The 24,508-nt window shown below is 40.2% G+C and overlaps 1 protein-coding gene across 1 annotated transcript in view; it reads left to right on the top strand.

Annotated features, from left to right (window-relative positions):
- Positions 1-24,508, top strand: part of LOC111863115 (probable glutamine--tRNA ligase) — a gene marked incomplete in the record, with an annotated part of 59,579 nt that overhangs the window by 23,030 nt on the left and 12,041 nt on the right. The window contains 4 exon segments of the mRNA XM_033750927.1: positions 2,270-2,493; positions 18,696-18,835; positions 22,226-22,397; positions 22,838-23,000. Coding sequence (XP_033606818.1) covers positions 2,270-2,493; positions 18,696-18,835; positions 22,226-22,397; positions 22,838-23,000 — 699 coding nt within the window.

The following is a 24,508-nucleotide window of genomic DNA, read 5'->3' as shown; positions in this document are numbered from 1 at the left end:
TCTGTGATTAAATGACAAATTTTTTAAGAATACCCTAGCCCTCCTCCCCCTCCTCCGTTTCCACCATTGCCCCCCCCCCCATCTTCTCCCTTCCTCTCTTTTTATTCTGACACATATACACAGGCAATGTGGCATGGGTAATGGGAGGCCAACAGGATTTGCATACCGCTTTTGCCTACTTTATTTACTGCAGGTATAAATCTGTTGTGAGGTTAATTGTGTTGCAAATATATCTCCGCAAAGTCATAAATTATTTTTCCTTGTAGAGCATTAAACACCCATCATATCAAAAACATTTAAAATGAAAGTTTTAGATGTTAATGAGCACTATATTTTGTGCCATGTACCAATCCTTTATATAAAGAGCTATTTTTAAGAAAATTAATGTTGAGTTTAATTTTAAATAGGTGTTGGATCATTATCAACTGAAATTAAATTCATTCAGTAGATGTGGAGGTGAGACATGGACATAATTTTCCCATAGCATAAATAAGATATACAAAAGTATATAAGGTATGCAGTCTACACAGCAGTATTCTGTATTTAAAAACAAAGAAGGCACTACTGTATCAACTTTTGCTTTTATTACGTTTTTACAGATGCAGTATGTTTCGGCCCTTACACCAGGTCATCATCAGGGGTACAGTGCTCCAGTTTGCGCTGTTGAATTGCAATTAATTATCTAATTCTTCAAATAAGGATCCTTATTGTGTCTTGAAATTATTTAACTGCATAAATTCATATGTTAAGTCTTGGTCAGAATTTTAAAATTAGAAACTAAAGATTAAGACATGAAAGTTAAAATTGTGTTTTTGTAATAGAACTCTGCAGCCGCTATGTGTTGACCTGGTTTTATGCCGGTAGAAGCGACTATAGCGTGGGGCACCCACATAACGGAATACTCTCACATGGGATAGGTCATGTAGTCATGACCTTAGTAATGTCTTATGGAGTATATGCTCATTCAGTACGTGATCTGTAACAGTTTAATTATTATTATTATTATAAGGTGAAGCCTGTGAGTGTAATCTTGCAGCTAAGAAGGGAACACACATCACAAGACACGGTTTACACAGAAAATAAGAAAAACGACCCCATAGTGAATGAACCACACGCAAGTTTTAATTAAGGCACATAAGATGAATAATCTTAACAAGTTTTAGTGAGTGTAAATTTGTTGTAGTTGACAAATACGCACTTTTTAAATACTTTTTAAATGGTGTTGTGAAGACATGAGGGCAAGCAATGCAATAGATTAACGTAATTAAGGCACCTGATGATGACACTATGTTGCTGAAACATGTCGTGAAGTAACAGGTGAAATTGAGTGCACTACAAGATGGCCACTGTATACAGATCATGGATGAAAATCAGTGCAACAGGACACTAAAATACAACGTTATTAAACTCGTTAGGTTATTTTATATATATACTTACGTATATTAAGTTCTTATGAAAGGTATATGTACAGGCTGCTCCCTGCGTTGGTGCTGTTGCTATGTTGTAGCGGTTGTACCATGTTCATTTTATGCATCTGTTGGAAGAATGCATGAAATACATTATCATGGAACTTCACCCAAGGATTACTTATCATATGGTTTAAATTGTTAATCATCTGCTTCCTGTTGCAGGAGAATTTCCATTCTTTAATATTAAGGTGGAAGTAAATTAAGTTTTATCATATAGAATTGTCTCTTCACTTTTTGGGGGGATATTGCTCTCATTTGCAAAATCGTCTTCTTCATCATCCTCCTTCCTTCTTCCCCTCCCCTCCCTCATCTTCTACCATAAACTTTTTAGATCAGGTATGCACAGTAAAAACAGAAATATCCATAATGGGAAAAACACCTTGAACTCACATTTTTATTAAGTGTTCCAGGAAGAAACAGTCCAAGAATTATGGGATTAAGTAAGATGTGGACAAGGAATGGTTTGGACCACACATTCCAGCCCTTCATAAATAAATATACTTCATTGCTCTATATTCACATTTCTTATTACTTTGTGAGCAGTCATCATAAAATGGATCCTCAGGAGAGTGAATGCATGAACACGTGGACTGAATTCACCTACTTTGATGTACGGTCTAATGGGGGGTTTTTGTGAGCATGGTACTGGACATTCAGGTTCTACAGTAGCAGGGAATTCCTTGATCATTTGCCTAACCATGACCTCTTAAGGAAGACTATGCTGAGGAGTTGCTTTAAGGGCTCATCTTTGCCTGTATCCACAAATGACAGATTATTACTGTTAATTTCTTTTCCTGCAGGACATGAAGAACGGTAAAATAGAAGAAGGAGAAGCAACACTGAGGATGAAGATCACATTAAAGGAGGGCAAACAGGACCCTGTAGCTTATAGGATAAAATTCCTCCCACATCACCGTACAGGAGACAAATGGTGCATTTATCCTACCTATGACTACACACACTGCCTTTGTGATTCCATTGAACATATTACCCATTCTCTGTGCACCAAAGAATTTCAAAGCAGGTACTGCTCAATTATTGAAAACCATTTACTGAAGATTGTATCAGAGAACGAAAGAAAGTGATGGAGTTTGTGTATGATATGTTGCATCATGCTTAATTTCCAGCCCATCACTTTTTTATATGTGAGAGATCTCAGTTTGTTTCTGAGTTCAAAGCTGTCTCTCCAGAGGGTTTTTTCATTGTTTTTCTTAGTTCCTCCAAGCAAATGCTGGGTTAGTTCCTTAAAAGAGATCATAACTCTTTCCTTTCACATCATTCATAATCATCCTTCCATTTGATGCTACGTAATCTGTGCAGTTGAGGGAGCATAATTTAGTTAACTAAAGTACAAATCATGTCATCTCCATAGTACACGTCGTTACAGAATGTGCTTTTCACTTCCAACCAGACACTGTAGTTGAGGGTAGCATTCCCACTTAATGTCCTGGAGATCCCATGTGCAAATCCTGGCCTGTCCAAGGTATCCTGTCGGAGGTTTTCATGGTTTCACCTCAAATTAGGTTACATCTATTTCCTTCTACTTCTTTTCCAATTCGTTGTTTATTAACCCTATTATTCAACACTATATAGTCTGAGCTATTGACGGTACTGTTAACTAGGCCATAAACTTTTAACTTTTCATACTCAGATCTGATCTGATATGATGCAATGTAGCACATCATACATTAATAATTACAGTAAAACCTGTCTTAAACGGAATCTCAGGGAACCAGAAAAAATTTCCGCGGAAGCCAGGTTTCTGTTTAATCAAGGTATACTATAATAACTAAACCAGGACATAAACGTATTTGAGACAAAACAAAACAACATGCGCATTAATTTATTCACACTATAATCATTGAACACATGCAAACATTACACTGAACAGAAAAAAATTGCAGTACTCACTTTTTATAATTTTACCAGAACTCCGGCAGAGTTTTTGCACACACTTTACTCTGTTGGCTGCCTGATTTTCCACAAACACTTTAGCTTGAGTAATTAGAGTAAGCATGTCTGAATCATTCCGTTCTTGCAAGTTCAGAGGCGGATGATGTAGAATCTATATTGACGAGCAAAGATTGCATTAATAATTTACGATAGTGGACCTTAACATTCCGAATGATGCCCTGATGCATTGGTTGAGAAACACTAGTGGTGTTCGGAGGGAACCAAGCAAGTCGCATGTTGGAAAGTTCCATATGGGGGTGGCATGTTGCGTTATCCAAGAACAACAAAACATGCCAGTTTTGCATTTTCATTCTACCATTGAAGGCCGTTAACCATTCCTCCATGATCTGTGACGTCATCCATGCCTTTTTGTTGGATCTCCACTCAAGGGAAGTTTCTGTATGTCCATGTTTCAGAAGCATCGTGGCTTTGCTGCCTTGCCAATCACTAAGGTTTTCTCCATTTCACCTGACATAAAACCACATAGAAAAACAGTCAATCTTTCTTTGCACAGTTTTCCTCCCAAACATTTTTCACCTTTCAGACATAGCGATTTATTCGGAAGCACGTAGAAGAACAGTCCAGTCTCATCACTGTTCGCTATGTTTTCAGGTTCATATCCCTCGATTATGGATGGCAGTTTAGCTTCCCATTTCTCAATGGTCTCACTATTTACATCACTTAATTCACCACAAAGTTCATTAAAACTATCCGATGTCTTTTGTGAAAACTCTCCAACCATCCATTAGATGCTTTGAATTCAGTCTTCCCCAGTTTTTCAGCAACTTTTTTAGCATATTCCGGTACCATAGGACCTGACAACCGGTGATTTTTCGCCCTCACACTGACAAACCACTCCCACACTATTTCATTAATGTCTTCGTTTGCAGTTTTCTTAAGTTCACTTTTTATTTTTCCATTAGCACAAGTTTCCCACCGCTTCAAAATTTCCGCTTTCTTCTTTAGAATCTAATACACTTGAGTTTTACCGACGTTAAACATCTCCATGATCTGCTTAACAGACAATTTATCTCGCCCACTCGCATGAATCACTTTTAATCTTGTGTTAAGATCAAGCACAACTCTTGTCTTTGTAGCCATGATGACAACTGCTAGACTAAAGTAAAACTGTAGGCCCAGAGCCCTTACTGAATACAATTTCCAGAAGGGGAAAACAATTCTGCTGAATCTCAGTGCAGGTAGTGCAGTACCATTAGAAGCTTATTTTAAAGAGTTAGGGAAAACAAAATTCTGTAGAATGTATAGGATGCCTAACATAATTCTAAACGATGCATTCTGGAAGACTGGAAATTTTCCGTGTAAAAGCTTATTTTGATTTCCTTTGTCCACGTTAGTCAGTTTCTGTTTAATCCAGGTTATTTAACATCTTTTTCAGCCCCAATGTCAAGGGACCTGAAAATATTTCCGTTTAGGACAGATTTCCGTTTAATAGAGGGTCTGTTTAAGGCAGGTTTTACTGTATATCATTAATTAATCAGGTGATCAGTGAAGCTATTGCCATTCCATACCTTTACTCACAGTTTGTCGGAGGGATAACCACCATGTTTGTTTTTCTGGTGTATGTCATCCATTGACGTTTCCACCATGGTGAATTTTCTCATGGTAATCCCTTCTGAACTGTTTTCTGCCCTTCCTTAACCTTTAAAAGCCCAGTGGTTACTGTATATACCACCTGCATTAACCCTTCTGCGCGGTCATTTAAATTCCGCGGCCGTCTCTCCGGCGGTAATATATTCAGCCGTCCATTTAAATTTTGCTCGAAAATGATTTATTCATCATTGTTCTTAAATTATATGAGATAGGAACATGAAACTTTCACTAAAATGATCTTAAAAGGTGGTTTTATAACCTTACCTTATAATATGAGCGCCCTGTATCTCGGCAATGGAAGCAGGTTGTTTCGTATTTGAGCAGTGAATGGTACGCCTTGAAGCATGAAACTTTCACTAAAATGATCTTAAAAGATGGTTTTTATAACCTTACCTTATAATATGAGCACCCTGTATCTTGGCAATGGAAGCAGGTGTTTAGAATTTGAGCACTGTAAGGTAGGCCTTGAAGCATTCTTCTAACACAATGCTGCCCCACATTCACTGCTCCAATATTGTGTATCTTTTCTTTGGCGCTTTTTTTAACCACACATCTTCTGTGCGGCTTTGCCTTCTTCCCCGTTAGGGGTATACGTTCAAGGAAATGTCTTTCCGTGAGCTGTTTAGTTGCCAGGTCAGCTGTAGTAAATTCAACGTTACGAGTTATCATAACAAGGGGTTGTTGCTATGCCTTTGATATTCCATCCATTTTGGCGGCAGTAGATGTCGTAGGGGTGACCACAGAATTCATGAAGTTATTCTAAGAACTGGCTGGTATGTAGTGCACGAAAGCAGAGCTTAGCTGGCTCAAAAAAAATATTTATGGTCATCCCTCGAAACGACCACCAAGGTCAGTACGATAAAATGGCGTCAACTGGAGCGATAATACATGAAGGAATGAGTTCTTTTCCCTCCCCCACACACATCCGTATCGTCTCAGGGGGTGACCACAGTGTTCTGCCTTAATTCGTGACGTTTTTCTAAGAACTGGGTGCTATATACTGTGCGAAATCAATCGATCATGCAAGAATAAATTTTTGGACATCCCTCTTCTAAGAATTCCAATTGAGTGTGTTAGTGTGGCCAGCTCAGGGCAATATGATATTATAAACACAGCACATATCACGTCTCTGCTGTTTATAACTTCATAGGAAAGAAAACACGCCATCCATAACAGTTGGACCGACTAAACCTCTCCCAAGAGCAACAGGAACTTTGCTGCAAGACAGGCATATATAACGATGAATTAGCGCAGCTAAACTTGTGTGTCATTCAATACGGTACTCCTGACAACAGGCCAGTGAAAAATCTAACAATCTACAGCAAATCCATCAATTATTATGGGCGTTATAACATAGGTGTGCAGCTGGACGAAACATACACGTCAAACCACGCTGAACGGTTAACATACTGAAATCCTGCATTCTGCCAACAGAGTGTATCTATGTGTTCCGTATGGTTCTCACAATAAAAAGTGACTGTTTCCCTAAACAGCATTAACCAGTTGGGCTTTGTAGCAGACGTAATGTGTTTCCTGTGACGCATGACCTGAATTCTTATATATCATTTACAAGAAATTCAGTCTTTAAAGGGTTAATTACTCCTATATCTTTGCTCACTGTTTTCCTCTTCTCTCATGTATGTCTTTGCTTGCTTGGTTTCTCAGTCATGTCTGTGGTCTTCTGATGACTGCTTGCTCACCACATTAATTTTTTATGCTCTCAGCAGAATTTTATATTTATCCAAATGTAACACATGAACTCACTCATGTAGCAGAGCCCTTCTGAGTACCACCGATTGCACAGCTACTCAAGAACTTCCCAGGATTTTATGGAACCTGAAGTTTCATTACTGTGTTCACAAGAGCCCTTTACTGGTCCCTGTCCTGAGCCAGATCAGTCCAGTCCATACCACCCAATCCCATTGCTCTAAGATCCATTATATTATCATCCAGTAGATTCACATCATCAGCATAGACCAGCAGCTGATGTGTCTCATTTAATTTCAGTTACAAGTTACAAGTTGAAAATCAGTGGTGATAAAGCATCTCCTTGTTTTAGACTGTTCTGGATATGAAAATTTACCTATGTGGACTTTACTACTATGCTTTTTGTTTAAACACATTTTAATCACCCTAACTAGTTTCATGGGTACCCCAAATTCTATGAGAATATTGTACAATACTTCCCTCCTAACTGAATCATAGGCTTTCTTGATGCGTACGAATAGCTGATGTACTGTCTCATTGTACTCCAATTTTTCTTCAGTATCTGATGAATGCAAAAGATCTGATCTGTAGTTGATCTGTTCTGTCTAAACCCACACTGATGATCCCCAATGATTTCATCTATATGTGGACTTAACCTTGAGAGTAGAATATAGGATGAAATTTTGTATGAATTTGATAGCAGTGATATCCCACAATAATTATTACATTCGATTTTATCACCCTTCTTGTGAACTGTTGCAATAATAGACTCATTCCACTTATCAGGCAATTTTTCCTGATTCCAAATAGAATTAATTAGCTTGTGGATCTTAGAATGTAATATTTCACCTCGTGTTTGAATCAGTTCTGCTGGAATTTGATCACTACCTGACAATTTATACCTTTTCAACTTTGTAGTAGCAGTTTCAACCTAAAATGGGCTATGATCAGGTACAAAAGGCTTAGCTGTATGTATTTCTATCCGCCTAACATCACTGACCCTGTTTACATTCAATAACAGAGAAGTAGTTCTTCCCCCAATTCAAAATGTTGTGGGAATCTGCAAGCAGATCATCATTCTCATCCTTCACCAAGTTATGTCTAAGTTGATAACCCTTCTTTTATTCCTATATACAGGTCTCTAATGTTCTTGTTCTTAATATTAGAGTCAATTTTACTGACCACACAACATATTTTTATTATTATTACACTACCTGTTTCGACCTCAAGAGGTCATCCTCAGGTGTACGAACACAGCTGTCTGTTGCAGTCTCCTCAGATTTGTCCTTCACATACGAGGGGGGACTCAAAAATAACCGGAACCGACCTGTTGCGCGCGCATGCTTTGTAGTTACGAGTTGTGCTGCTAGGTGGTGTTAGCTGGGGTCTCCCACGTCTGTTAGTGAGCTGGCGTCAGTCTGAGTTAAGTGGTTTGTCTGTGGTGCTCTGTTGTGTGCGTTCCTGTTTCAACCCTTTGGCGATTAGTGAGATGGCCGACCAGAAGGAACAAAGAGTGTGCGTGAAATTTTGCATCGTTCTGCACTTCACTCTTCAAGTCGTGGCAAACATTCACGCGCTTTTCCCTTTGGTCATCTCCGAGCAAGCGAGGAACAAATTTTGCAGACACCCGTCTCATGTGCAAACCTTCGGTTAAAATTCGCTGGACCGTGCCCCATGAGATGTTCGTTTCCTCAGAAAGTTTGTCAATGGTCTTTTGACGATCTTCATCAAGCAAAATTTCACACACACTCTTTGTTCCTTCTGGTCGGCCATCTCACTATTCGCCAAAGGGTTGAAACAGGAACGCACACAACAGAGCACCACAGACAAACAACTTGACTCAGACTGACGCCAGCTCACTAACAGTCGCAGGAGACCTCCAGCTAACACCACCTAGCAGCACAACTTGTAACTACAAAGCATGCGTGCGCAACAGGTCGGTTCCAGTTATTTTTGGGTCCCCCTTCGTATATCCCCTTTTTATTCCTGAAATGCCTGCTGGTTTCACGTTTACATTGTTCAGATTATCCCAGTTTATTTTGCTTGAATCCTGCAACCACTGCAGTTTGGCTTGTTTCCTTTGATCTAATAATTTTGAGCACCCTTCATTGAACCATGGCTTATGCTTCTTCAGTTCATAATAACCTAGCCTCTCTTTGGCTGAAACTCTTATATTCTCTCTAATAGTTTCCCAAGTTTTATTAATATCCATGTCATTGTCTGAGTTTTCCAAAGTTGAGAATCTATGTGAAATTTTAACATGATACTGCTCTTTACCCTCTGCCTTGTTTGAGTTCTTGAGATTGAACCTCGACATATGACCTATGTGCATTATATGTTTACTGACTGCCAATCTCTCCCTAACTTTTGCTACCACCAGATAGTGGTCAGTTTATCCAAAAAATCCATCCAGGTCCGAGGCTTCTTGTTATCTTTCATGACAAGCTTATTTTTTATGGTAAGGAGTCGTTAACCCCACACCCAACCCCCAAGCTGGAGGACCACCCCTTATCGGCTGTCTGTGACTTATTCAATATATTCATAGCCACCTTGCATATCTGGAGGCCTTCTTCTCCATCCGCAACTTGAAGACGCACCATACCATGGTGACAAGGGACCTGCCTAACATGGGAACACTGTATACTATGCAGGTTGTACCGAAAGTCATGAGCAACTTTTTTTTTTGCATGCAACCTGGGAACAGCAGACGAAAGAGTACGGTGGTAGGTGGAACCAGCTGTTGTGTTAACCTTGAGTGTCTTATGATGTCAATAGCTTGCATCACGTGACCAGTATCACTCCTAACAAAATGGCCGGCAACGATATGTCGTTTCATCAGCGTGTTGTTGTTGAATTTCTTGTGAAAGAGGAAATCCCTGTTGCAGAAATTCAGCAGAGACATCAGCGTGCTTATGGAAGTGTGTGCATGGGTGCGAGCAGTGTTCGAAGATGTGTGAAACATTTTAAAGATGGGAACACAAGCATCGAAGAGGAGCCTCGGAGCGGTCGTCCTCAAACAGCCTCAACTGAACGAAACAAGGAAAGAGTGGATGAGATCATTCAAGATGACAGGCGCGTGACTGTGGACACAATAACCTGAAAACTTGGAATAGGGCACAGTGCAGTACAAGAGATGATTGAAAGCTTGGGCCATAGGAAAGTTTGTGCTCGTTGGGTCCCGCAGTTATTGACCGAAGACCACAAAGGTCAGCGAAAAGCCATCACCTCAGAACTGCTGCAGAGATATCGACATGAAGGCGATTTTTGCTCTGTATTGTGACCGGTGAAGAAAGCTGGTTTCACCATTTCGAGCCTGAAACGAAACAGCAGAGTATGGAATGCCACCATTTGCATTCTCCATCAAAAAAGAAGGCAAAGACAGTGCCATCAGCTGTGAAGGTGATGGACACAGTCTTCTGGGATGCAGAGGGGTTTATTCTGGCCAAATTTCTGGAACCTGGACAAACCATCAATGCTGCTTGTTATGTCCAGACGCTGCACAAGCTCCGTCGTGTATTGCGCGAAAAACGTCCGGGACGAAACATTGTCATCCTGCATGACAACCCTCGCCCCCATGCCACTCACCTCACATTGGAAGCAATTGAAAAGATGGGGTGGGAAGTTCTTCGACACCCCTCCTATAGCCCTGGTATGGCACCCTCCGACTACCATCTTTTTGGATTTGTGAAGGATCAGCTGCGTGGACAACGTTTTGAGACAAGGGAGGCAATTCAGAAAGCAGTGTGTCAGTGTCTTTGGATGGCTGGAACGGAATTTTCAAACTCGCTGAACGCTGGGAGAAATGTGTACAAAGAAGTGGTGATTATGTGGAAAAATAAAGAAAGGTCTGTAGATTGAGATGGTGTATTTGGTTTGTCAATAATAAAGCATGTTACTTTACAAAAAATTGTTGCTCATGACTTTCAGTACGACCCTCCTACTAACCTTTATTGACTGGCTGTATGTGATTTAAGAAGGTGATTGGTAAAAGTAAAAAAAGTAGAGCTATCCTCTTAACAGGCTGTGAAGGCCCATAGGGTTATGAGACTTTGAGGGTCCCACATTTTCTAGACAGTCTGCTCAAAGAAGGCGGTAAGGTTGTCAGCCTTACTCGTCAGCCGCGCTTTACTCCCAAGGAACATTATTTAATTAATTCCTGGTACTCATTTCTGTTAGAGGCTGAGTCGACCCCAGGGCGATAGTGCTGCGAGAGGGATTAGGTCAATTGAAAAAAAATCCAATGACCTCATCGGGACTTGAACCCACGACCTTCCGGCTTATAGAATAGTGCCTCAACCAACTATGCTACTGCATCCCAGGTGATGGAATGAATGAATGTATGAGGGGTAGGCCTTCTCGGCCCTTGCACCGCGACCTCAATGGTCTATTGTGCTTCCCCCTTTTTAATTATTCCCTCAGTAACCCTGCGCTTCGAATGAAGCACAGGATTTTGGACATGGGGGCATCAAAATAGTCACTAGGTTCCATAAAGTATTGACCCAACTGACGTAGTCTTAAATAAGCTAAAGCCTCACATTCATACAGGATGTGTGTGGCTGTTTCGTTTTCTGTCTGACGCCTCTCACAAGTGGGACTATCACTTAGTCCCAGTTTGAACAGATGTCCTTTGAGGTGAAAGTGTCCTGTAAGTAGCCCTACCACCCATCATAGCTGGTTCCTGTTTAGCTTCAACAGTTCCTTCGCTCTTTTAGTGGAAGGTCCTCATATGCATCCCTTTGCTTGCCTGAGCCCAGTTAAGGATCCCCAGTATTTCTTATGTTTTATGTTAGTCCAGTCCCTGATTGTCTGTTTGGCAACTCCTACAGAGATGCCACAGGCTGGTTCAGGTCCTATGAATGGATGTTCAGCTCCAATTTTAGCTAATTGTTCTGCTGCTTCATATCCAGCAATACCCTCATGCCCCGGCACCCATATCAGTTGTACCCTGTTACGTTTGGCCAGTTCCATGAGGGTTTGGTGGCAATCCCAGACCAATTTTGAATTGATCTGGTGTTTGTCAAGCGCTTTAAGTGCAGCTTGGCTGTCAGATAGAATGTAGATATTCCTATTTCTATAGTTCCTAACTAAATCCTCCATAATACATGCTTTAATGGCATATACTTACTTCTGCCTGGAATACTGTCGTGTACTGCCCAAGGCTGAAACTAAGTGTCCGCCTCGTGCCATGGCAGTACACACCAGCTCCAGTGCCCTAATTTGTCTTGGAACCATCTGTATACCGGATCAGTCCCCCTTTTCTATCGGGCCAAAACCCGTCTTCCCATTCACTCCTGTCAGGAAATCTGACCATAAAAGGTTTTTCATATACATGTCTCAGTATCATTTTGTCAGACCCCATTTGTAATATGGGTTCTTTTTGCATGTCCGGAACTATCGGATCTAGGTTTCCATTGATCACTGCACTGGAGACTGTAGATTCCTGCCCTGGCCTCTGCCTCCAACTGTAGATGCAGTGGGGGGAGTCCAAGGAGTATCTCCAGTGCAGCTGTTGGAGATGTTCGAAATGCTCCTGTGATACCTAAGCAAGCCAACCTTTCCAATTTGCTAAGTTCTGTCTTGCTTGTCTTGAGTTTAACTCTGGGCCACCATACTGTGGCACCATAAGTAATTATGGGTCTCACAACCGCAGTATATATCCAATGTATAACATGTGGCTGCAGTCCCCAAGTTTTACCAAACATGCTTCTCCATGTCCAAAAAGCCTTATAGGATTTATTAATGACTTTGTCCAGCTGCTTTTTCCATGTCAGTCCCTTGTCTAATACTAGAAAAAGGTACTTGACATCGCTGGAGAGCTGGATTGTCTTATTGAAGAGAGTCAGTTCCTTAAGACCCTTTATATTTCTCTTCCTAGTAAACGGTATAATTACCGTCTTATTGGGATTGGTGGAGAGACCTGTTCTTTCACACCATCGTTGGACCATGTACAGAGCTGTTTGAAGACGCTCTGATACAGTCGAAAGGAATTTTCCATTTATGAGGATTGCTATGTCATCAGCATATCCTACTGTATAATACCCATCATCATTAAGTCCCCACAGGAGATCGTTGATGACCAGACTCCACAGCAGGCGAAATTATGCCTCCCTGCAGACATCCCATAGATGCGGATGCCCCCAGGGTTTCTCCTGATAATGTAGCAGCTATGGTTCTGCTTTCCAGCATAGCATTGATCCACCTGCATATTGAAGGCTCTATGCCATGCCTTCAAGCAGCAGCCTGTTTGATTATATCAAATGAGGTTCTATCGAAAGCTTCCTCTATGTCAAGGAATGCTCCTAAGGCAATATCCTTGTGTTCAGTCGCACTTTCTATGCGTGTTACCACATTGTGTAGTGCACTTTCGGTAGATTTACCTGTTTGCTAGGCATGTTGGTTTCGGTGTAGAGAATATGTCCTCAATAACCCGTCCGTGATATGCCTATCCATTAGTTTCTCCATTGTTTTCAACAAGAAAGATGACAGGCTGATAGGACAATAAACCTTAGCCTCGGTATAATCAGGTTTCCCAGGCTTTGGAATAAACGTCACCTTAACTTGTCTCCAGGCTGTGGGGATGAAACCATATGCCGTGCAGGCTCTATATGTGGCATAGATGTGGAACTAAAAGTTCCGCCCCATGCTGCAAAAGTGCCAGTACAATTCCGTCTGTTCCCACTGATTTAAATGGACTAAAAGTGTTCAGTGCCCATCTGATTTTTGATTGACTAATTATGACTTTGGCCAGGTTCCAGTCTACCCTGTTCGTCTTGCTTTGGCAAGTGTCCAGGTTTTGCTGACCCTGTCCATCGCCCAAATTGTCAATCAATTTTGAATCAGGAAAGTGAACCCTGAATAATTCATTCAGTGTTTCCCTTCCTGTTTGAGTATACGGTCCGTTAGGCAGCTTAATTGTGCTGACCTTGTTGGTCGCCTGTTTTGCCATGATTCTCATGAGTCTGGCACAGCCTGGTACATCATTGATCTCCTGGCAGTGTCTCCTCCATGAGGATCGCTTGGCTTTCCTTATTTCTTTATTGTAACAGGTAAGGGCTTCCTTGTAGGTGTCCCACTGCCATGTTCTTTTAGCTGAATTAAACAGCCTTCTTGTTTTGATCCTAAGCCCACTCAGCTGTTTATTCCACCAAGGTGTTCTCCTTGGTCCGCGAGTGGTCTTAGCCGGGCAATTCTGATTAAAGGATGAGATAATAGCCTGTTGCAACTGGTCAACAGACCGATCAACATCCTTTATTGTGCATATATTATGTGAGATGGTCTCAAGATTTACCTTTAGGTCGTCCTTGTAAGACTCCCAATTGGTTCTCTTAGGATTCCTATAAGTAGCTTGATCTACTGTAATGTTACTTATTTGAAAGCATATATATCTGTGATCCAATAGGGACGGCTCATCAGATACATGCCAGTTACTTATCAGGTTCCGTATGTTGTTTGTCCCTAGTGTCAAATAAATAACCCCCTTCCTATTGCAAACCACAAAGGTAGGTTCATTACCATAGTTTAGAATATTCAGGTTCGAACTCACCAGAAATTCCATAAGGCTCTCTCCCCCTTGGGTTGGTGCCAGTGCTCCCCCACAAGATGTGGTGCATGTTGGCATCACACCCGTTGATGAGTTGCTTCTTCCTGCTAGAGCAGTAGTCTATGATGTCCCTCATTTCCTTAGTTGGCGGTGGTTCATCCGAGTCATATGGAAGGTAGACTGAAGCAACAATCAGCCCCTTGCTGCCTTCTTGATACGGGTATGTTATCCTTACTGCTGCTGTATCCCTAGAACAGAGCTCCAGCAAAGGCAAGGCATTAACATGAATCCTGATATAAACACAGGATCTTGCATCATTACTGGGTACAGCAGAGTAAACTGTTCCCCCTGTGTTAGTTAAGCCCCTTATTTGACCATTGTATAACCAAGGTTCCTGAATAAGTGCTATATCTGCCTTACCCTCAGCTAGCTGTTGGCACAGAGCTGCCGTGGCAGCTTTGCTGTGGTGTAGGTTAATCTGAAGAAAATTCATGATCTCTTCCAACTGAGGAGGGGTCAATTTCTATCTTATGTCCCTCTCCGTTCTCGGACTGGGTTCCGTGTGAAGGGTCCCCTGATCCGTTTTGCTTTAGTCATCCGGGGGGCTGGGTACTTCATCCTCTTCCTCTTCAGAGACCGAGTTAGAAGATGCAGTGTCTGTCACAGGTTCTACCCAGCACTGAACTTCAGGATCATCCAGCACCTTAACAGTCCCCTGTGAGAGTCCTGTAAATATTTTGTAACTGGTCCTCTGTATAATAGTATAGTAGTACTGGTCTATGAATAAGATAAGCCTTTGGCCTTTTGATTCAGATTGCTTGTCTAGTACCCTCCAGTTCTCTGTATGAAGTCCTGGATTAAGGTCTGCAACCCATTTCAGCAGCTCTTCCTGGTTATGTGCAATTTTGTCCCTAGCCCGGAGAGCTACTTTAACAGGCTTAGGCAGGTTCCTGGCATCAATAGCCTTCAGCCTGGTCCCTGATTTGAGCCTGCGGTTGTCAATGGCTTTGATGAGCCATTGAGCAGACTGTTGATCGACACACATATATAGATAAGTGCGCCTCCCAACAGTCTGTAGGATTTCAGGTGTGGTAGTTCTTCCTTTGGAGTCCTACGTAACACCTCGCCCAATGCTTCCAGAATGGAATTTTGGTCGTTTTCGGTAAGCTTATCCTCAGGGTAAGTGTCCTTGAAGATAGCTACCTTTATATTGGTCAGAGCCTCCTTGTAAGTCCCTGGGCTTTTTCAGAGTTCTGGCCATTTCTGTAGGGGTACTGCCCTCTAACCTTGGCCCCTTAAAGGTGCTGGTGGGGGTTTTTCCCTGCTTGGATGAGCTTGCATTTCCTGGTTGCTGACTGCTCCCAGTTCCTGCTTTGCTTGTCTCATCTTTTACCTTTTTCAACTTCCGTCTAGCGCATCCAGACTAAGCTTTCTTCACCAGATGGGGTCCACCTACTCCAGAGCCTAGGTGTCCCAGTCTTTCCTCTGCTGCAGGTATGTTAGAAGCACTGGCTCCCTGCAGTGGTGTGTCAGTACTACCGACCCCCAGGAGAGTAGTTTTTAATTTTGCCTCTGGCAAGTTTTGATTCATCCTTGCCTTTGGCTGAAATTTCAACAGCAGGTTCGCCAGTTGCAACTGGGCCCATTAATGGTTCATCAGAGNAACCCTCACAAGCCTCCAGGACCAAGAGTGCATGTTCAGGGGGAGAGGGGTATCCCAGATGATAAATGGGAGTGCGGTACTAGTTGTTATGAGGTTGCAACCAGGGTATCTTACACGAAATTATCACCCCTGGAGGTTGCTTCAGAGCTCCCCCATTCCCAGCCCTCCACATGGGTTTGTCAAAACCATTTTAGAGTGTTGAGCCCTAAGGCTTGCGGCACCTTATCGGTACTCTAGGGAGACAACTCAAATAGCTGTAGCTACCCCCATAGGAGTGCTCTCCTGCATTCGTGCCGGGTACATCATAATGAAACCCAAGAGTCATTATGCTGCCGCGAGGGAGGCTCTGGTCAAATAGCCATCACCCTTTATGGAAACTCGGCCGCCAGCCCCAGAAGCTCATGCTAATGCAGACCCCCAAGACTGTCATTGCCCAGCAGGATCACGAGGAGGTGTTCCAAAGGTGTGTCTCAACGCCACCCTGGTCTATGATACGTCCCCACCAAAGACACAGCCACCCTGCCATGCCAGGTGATTAGTATAGAACCATAGTCTACATGAGGTATCTCTTCTATGCTCAGGCCTCAGAGACTGAGTGAAGGAGTTCCAAGGGTGCTGTAGTTTTACCAAAATTATTTTGGCTTATGAACATTACTTTAATTACCTGCTGGTACTGGGAGCCAGGATAGTGTATTCGGTATAGCAACTGGCTACAGGCTGGATGACTGAGGGGTTGAAGTTTGAATCCTGGTAGGGTCAAGAATTATCTCTTCTCCACTCCGCCATGCTACCCAGTGTGTACCGGGGACTTTTTCCTTTGGGGTAAAACAGCTGGGGTATGAAGCTGACGACTCACCTCAATCTAGTGCCATGGTCAGGAAAATGTGGACAGAAACACCCCCCCCACACACACACACACACACACACATGTCTTCATGGCTTAGTGCTTGATTAGTTAGGTACAGGGACAGCTTTACTTTTTACCTTACCTGCTGGTACTGTTTCTTCATCAAGTTCCTTTTTACTGTCAGATGAGATTGCTTCATCAAAGTCACTCTTTCTAATGAAACTCTGTTCATTATCTTACGTAGTTCTCAGAATTTGTGCCATTGTGACAGTAATACTGATATACTGCTATTGCCTAGTAGGCAGTTCATTGTTTCTCTGGGTGGTCTGGTTCCTTCCATCCTCACTCCTTTCTTTCTGTCGAAGAACACCATCTTCTGGGATGTTATATCATATAGTGTAATTAAGCAGAGCCACTCTAGGGTTACTGTTTGACCCTGAAGATGGCTATATTGCATTGCTTCAGAATGTCAGTAAAGTCTAACCAGACTATACAGTGTAATGTCTCAGAAGATAATACTTTGTGTAGTTACTGCTATGAGAACCTTGAATCTTATTGTTTCTTTGGGTTACATTTCTACTAGTGCAGTAAGACTACCAGGTCACCGTCAATGTAAAAAATTTCTGTATGCAGTCTGACATTTGTATTGGTATATCATTTTTATTTGTACTGAGTTATGAATTTTGTGTCTTAGACAGGCACATATAGTCTCACATACAAATAACTCCTCCAAAACCATGGACACATGAGAAAACTTGTGTTTTCATCTTCATTTTGTTTCATTCAGACACTGTGGTTTCAGAACATACACGATCTTGAATCAGGGTGAATATTGTATTAAAATTCAATTCTTTATTATTTATGTGCTGAGTCAACAGTCGCAAGGCCAATTACAGACAGAGCACAGTGTAGATACAAGTAATTACATTATGGACAAACACAATAATGCAGAAAAGTAAACAAACAAACAAGTGATAATAATAGTAATAATAATAATTTCATTAACATAAATCTAAGTGTTATTAAGAACTGAGAAATGAAACATATAAATATTTAATTAAGGAACGAAAAGTATAGATTTTCAGAGAGGATATTAATAATAATTCAGTTTATTGTTGTTTAATGTACATGCAAATAATAATAATACTAACAATTATACTATATTTAAAAATTGTTTGGGGAGAACATTCCTGGCTCTGAATACGTCAACTTCCCTGCAAACAACATTAGCAGCTGCTGCACATCTAGCAGAGGGACAATTTTTAGTTGAGCAAACATTGAACAATGCAAAATCTCTGATATACCGAGCAGGAACTCGGTGACCAACGATTTCCAGAACAGAAGGGCAGAATTTCAAGCCAAAATGAACTTGAATAAGAAAGAGAGCATCAAGGCGATGTCTCCTAGTATGTAAAGTATGCAGTTTTAACTCCTCAAGAGCAAGAGAATAATTGTAATGAACTTAAGGAAAGAAACGATTAAAACAAAGGGCCGCAAACCTCTGCTGGATGCGTTCCAGCTTGTTGGCATCAGTTGACGTAGTCGAATTCCAGACTATGGACACATATTCAAGCTTAGATCTAATGAATAAGGCAGGACTAGAACCAGATCCTGCAAGCTAAGAATGATCCCTCTAGGGTCCCTGTATACAAGTAACTCATAGCAGGGAACATAACAGAAGTTTGTATAGAGCAGTGAGAAAATTAATATAGACTGGCTTAAAGTAGAGGGGCATTTTAGCATCATGAAACTGCAACAAACATCCTGCTGGACCTCATGTATGCCATCACAGTAGGTTGATAAAGGTTAGATCTAGATCAGTTGGCTACAGTACTGTGTAACTGTGTATAGAAGTGTTTGTACAGTTTTGTGTTGTCTTTTCATGTACCTGAATGATTCTTTCAGACGCTCCTCATATTACTGGCTTTGTAATGCCTTGGATATTTATTGCCCTGTACAGTGGGAATATGGGCGTTTAAATATGAACTACACCGTTGTTTCTAAGAGGAAAATTGCCAAGTTGATATCAGAAGGCACAGTGAAAGGTAAATCTTTTTTCTTTTTTTCCCTCAGAATAAACGGTGTTTATTGTTTCTGCATGTTTCTTCTTCATTTCACTCTTGTAAGCTCTTCATATCCACATTGCATTTAAACGTCTTGTGTTTCTAATCATTGGATGATTGAAATTTTCATTTCTAAGAATATGCATTTCATTTGTTCCACAATGATATAATAAGTATGCTTCTCACAGCCAGAGACTGCATATAGAGTGCACAGCGTGAAATTAGTTTCAGTATATAATGAAAGATAGCAGCAGTGATTAATATTATAAACAAAGTGAACATGAAAGTACATACAGAGTGATAAAGAAAGAGTATACATACTTCAATATACAAAATGTCTGCTTAAACAATTTATTGGTATACCTTTGGTTCAACATTGCAAATGTCTGTAGATGAGCTCAGTTGAAGGTTGTTATAGAGGTTAGCTCTGGACATTTTCAAAGTTGAACCAAAGATATACCAATAAACCATTTAAGTAGATATTTTATATATTGAAGTGTGTATACATTTTTTGAGTCCCTCTGTGCATTATAGATGAAGTGAAATAATGTAGAATTTCTTTCAAATTTTGTGTTTGTGTAATCATAAAATGCTGATACTTTAATGCCTGTTTGCCTTAAATAATCATTAGATAACTTTCTAACAGTTGTATATTATTAGTAGGCATGCCTGTGAGGTTCTGATTGGTGGAGAGAGTAAAGGAATGTAAATAAAATTGTTTCCGTAGGAAGTGAAATGAAAACATAAACCACAAATTACTAAAAGGATTGAAAGTAAATTTAAATGTTTAAAAGTTCAATGTGAAACAAATAAGTACTATTAGAATGTAAAACGACAGTATACAATGTATATTTGGAATAAATACTGACACGCACATGCATATGGATGCATACAAAAAAGAAAGAAAGTTGAATCCAACTGCTAAAATGAAGTTCTTAGAAATATGTAATGAGAAAGCCTAAGAATGCGGACTCAGGAATATGTGTATGTAAGTGATGAATAGAATAAAAATTGATAAATTAAGAAGGATTTAGACTTACATGTTCTGGTTGTTTGAAGAAAATTAAGGCAATTTGTGTATAGTGGTTTAAAATTAGAAACATAGGGGGTAAGACCTGGGAAGCCGGACAATATGGTAGATGAGCCAAGTGAGAGAGAGAGAAGTCAGTGACAGAAATGATATACTTGAAACTACTAGAGCATATACAAGTATGAAAACTGTTACATGATGCTTGCCCAAGAAGAATGTTTGTTCTGTAATTATTTTTATTAATTTGTCTTTGCATTGCCAGTTCTACTCTTGACATNAGAAGGGCAGAATTTCGAGCCAAAATGAACTTGAATAAGAAAGAGAGCATCAAGGCGATGTCTCCTAGTATGTAAAGTATGCAATTTTAACTCCCCAAGAGCAAGAGAATAATTGTAATGAACTTAAGGAAAGAAACGATTAAAACAAAGGGCCGCAAACCTCTGCTGGATGCGTTCCAGCTTGTTGGCATCAGTTGACGTAGTCGAATTCCAGACTATGGACACATATTCAAGCTTAGATCTAATGAATAAGGCAGGACTAGAACCAGATCCTGCAAGCTAAGAATGATCCCTCTAGGGTCCCTGTATACAAGTAACTCATAGCAGGGAACATAACAGAAGTTTGTATAGAGCAGTGAGAAAATTAATATAGACTGGCTTAAAGTAGAGGGGCATTTTAGCATCATGAAATTGCAAGAAACATCCTGCTGGACCTCATGTATGCCATCACAGTAGGTTGATAAAGGTTAGATCTAGATCAGTTGGCTACAGTACTGTGTAACTGTGTATAGAAGTGTTTGTACAGTTTTGTGTTGTCTTTTCATGTACCTGAATGATTCTTTCAGACGCTCCTCATATTACTGGCTTTGTAATGCCTTGGATATTTATTGCCCTGTACAGTGGGAATATGGGCGTTTAAATATGAACTACACCGTTGTTTCTAAGAGGAAAATTGCCAAGTTGATATCAGAAGGCACAGTGAAAGGTAAATCTTTTTTCTTTTTTTCCCTCAGAATAAACGGTGTTTATTGTTTCTGCATGTTTCTTCTTCATTTCACTCTTGTAAGCTCTTCATATCCACATTGCATTTAAACGTCTTGTGTTTCTAATCATTGGATGATTGAAATTTTCATTTCTAAGAATATGCATTTCATTTGTTCCACAATGATATAATAAGTATGCTTCTCACAGCCAGAGACTGCATATAGAGTGCACAGCGTGAAATTAGTTTCAGTATATAATGAAAGATAGCAGCAGTGATTAATATTATAAACAAAGTGAACATGAAAGTACATACAGAGTGATAAAGAAAGAGTATACATACTTCAATATACAAAATGTCTGCTTAAACAATTTATTGGTATACCTTTGGTTCAACATTGCAAATGTCTGTAGATGAGCTCAGTTGAAGGTTGTTATAGAGGTTAGCTCTGGACATTTTCAAAGTTGAACCAAAGATATACCAATAAACCATTTAAGTAGATATTTTATATATTGAAGTGTGTATACATTTTTTGAGTCCCTCTGTGCATTATAGATGAAGTGAAATAATGTAGAATTTCTTTCAAATTTTGTATGTGTGTAATCATAAAATGCTGATACTTTAATGTCTGTTTGCCTTAAATAATCATTAGATAACTTTCTAACAGTTGTATATTATTAGTAGGCATGCCTGTGAGGTTCTGATTGGTGGAGAGAGTAAAGGAATGTAAATAAAATTGTTTCCGTAGGAAGTGAAATGAAAACATAAACCACAAATTACTAAAAGGATTGAAAGTAAATTTAAATGTTTAAAAGTTCAATGTGAAACAAATAAGTACTATTAGAATGTAAAACGACAGTATACAATGTATATTTGGAATAAATACTGACACGCACATGCATATGGATGCATACAAAAAAGAAAGAAAGTTGAATCCAACTGCTAAAATGAAGTTCTTAGAAATATGTAATGAGAAAGCCTAAGAATGCGGACTCAGGAATATGTGTATGTAAGTGATGAATAGAATAAAAATTGATAAATTAAGAAGGATTTAGACTTACATGTTCTGGTTGTTTGAAGAAAATTAAGGCAATTTGTGTATAGTGGTTTAAAATTAGAAACATAGGGGGTAAGACCTGGGAAGCCGGACAATATGGTAGATGAGCCAAGTGAGAGAGAGAGAAGTCAGTGACAGAAATGATATACTTGAAACTACTAGAGCATATACAAGTATGAAAACTGTTACATGATGCTTGCCCAAGAAGAATGTTTGTTCTGTGATTATTTTTATTAATTTGTCTTTGCATTGCCAGTTCTACTCTTGACATTAGCAGAAAGTATAATTGGTACTTTCGTTTCAGATTGGGATGATCCTCGTTTATTTACACTAAGTGCACTTCGGAGGCGCGGATTTCCACCTGAGGCTATCAACAACTTCTGTGCCCATATGGGTGTGACAGGAGCTCAAGCTGTTGTGGATCCTCAGATGCTGGAAGCATTTGTTCGTGACATCCTTAATACCACTGCCCAAAGGTACCAGCATTATTGACTTATCTGTTCTTAGGTTGTTTCACAATACTTTTCCAACTGCAGAAGTTAGCAAGAAATCAGGTGAGAAGATTGTATGAATGGCAAGTAGAAAAGAATGCGGAAGTAAATAACTCTGATCCATTGGTAGTCACTGTTTGAACAGTCACTTAGTGTTGATTCCATAAATGCAGCTGAGATTTGGAAATAGTAGGCCATATAATTTTGTATTTAGACAATCAGGATTTTCAAAAGGAGAAACAGAAGAGATTTGTAAATGTATGAATACAATGAAATCATAAATACAGGATTAAATGTGTTGTATGAAATGTACTCAGAAAAGTAGTTTTTTATATGCTGTATAAAATGAGATCCAAAAATTAGGGTCTGTTAAGTTTGTTATATGTGAGTTGTGACTTCTGATGATCAATGATTTTGCTTTTCAGGGCTATGGTTGTTCTGGAACCACTGAAAGTGAAAATAGTAAATTTTCCTCTACCTAAAACAACAGACATACAAGTCCCAAATTTCCCCAGTGATCCACAGCAAGGATTTCACTTCGTGCCATTTAGTGAAGAACTGTATATTGAACGAACTGACTTTAAGGAGGTAAGAAATTCCAGCAAAATACTTCTGTTTCCATTCCTTTGTTGAGGTGAACTCAGCATTGGATTACATTCTGCTGGGTTAAAAATAGAAGATAGCTTGAACATGAATAATTTATGTTCATCAAGAAAAATCTTCATACTCTTGTCACATTAATTATGAAAGAAAGCAGCCGTGGATCAGAATTTTTTACAAACAGAATTTTTCCAAAATAAATTTGTGTTGGAATAATATGTATGACACAACAGATTCTGGTCTGATATGGGTGAGATCATCAAATGAATGAATTTCCCAGTATAACATATGGGGGTTTGATTCCCAGCAAGAGTACAGCATCCAAAATGACCGTGGGGCCCATACATCCTCCTGTCCAAAGGATACTGGGGACTTTTTCCCCGGGTGGTGGGGGTGGTGATAATGCGGCAATAGTGGGAAGCTGACTCACCTCCAACTAGGGCCGAGGTTCAGCATGATGGTGCTATACCTCCACTTCTCCATACAATGAAAATTTTATCTCCACTTTCATGCCCAAACTGCCTCTGGGGCTTAGATGTCTCTTATTCAGTTGTTCATAGGGTTATTTCCCTGGAGGTAAACCAGCTGGAGCATTTTCCTTACCACTCACCTCCATCTTGTGCCCTGGTTAACCTTTAACATCCAAATGACACATATATATGACGCAAGCAGCAACCTGAATTGGCTGAATGGCACATATATGTGACGCAGGACACGTGCACTCTTTAGGAGTGCTGACAGTTTGACCTTGGGTTTGAAACCAAAACAAACCTACGTGAGGTCATGTCATTGGTTCATTCCTTAGCTCTGAACAAAGAAATCGTTTATCTCGGTCCTGGTATCGAAACTATTTATGCTTATATATGACTGTTTATGACCTGGTCAGCCAAATATAGCCCAGCTTTGTTCTGAGAACTGAAAGAGGAAATATTCATCAGTGCTTGCAGATCAGCGCTTCCAGAGCTTTCAAGTTAGTGTGACATATTCAAGGATTGTTTTTCAATGGCGAATTATCAGTTAGGATGTCAGTGTTGGATTGTGTAATATTTCTTAAGTTAGTGTCAAGACTGTCATATACAAGGTGTGGCAATAAAGAAACCGGATTACTTTTATGACTCATTTCCGGCCACGTCATTGACGAAGAGGAGGGTAGGGCATTGACCCTTGGACTTCCCTCTACCGTCACACAAAGTTTCATTCACGTGCATCGGTTAGTCTGGCCGCGACCATTGTTAGAAGCGGATCGTGTTTCTGAGCTCCGTCGGAATAATGCTGAGTGCTAATGCAGAACAACGTGCTAACATCAAATTCCTCACAAAACTTGGAAAATCTGCCACTGAAACTTACAATTTGTTGACAGAAGTATATGGTGATCAGTGTCTATCTCGCACGCAAGTTTTCGAGTGGTTTAAGAAGTTTATGGAGGGTAGGAAAAACGTCGGGAACGATCCAAAATCGGGCCGTCCTCCCACTGCGAAAACTCCAGAGAATGTGGA

The sequence above is a fragment of the Cryptotermes secundus genome, unplaced genomic scaffold (assembly GCF_002891405.2).
Source record: "Cryptotermes secundus unplaced genomic scaffold, Csec_1.0 scaffold3219, whole genome shotgun sequence".
Lineage (NCBI taxonomy): Eukaryota > Metazoa > Arthropoda > Insecta > Blattodea > Kalotermitidae > Cryptotermes > Cryptotermes secundus.
The sequence above is the reverse complement of the archived record's forward strand: the minus strand, read 5'-3'. Positions and strand labels throughout refer to the sequence as shown.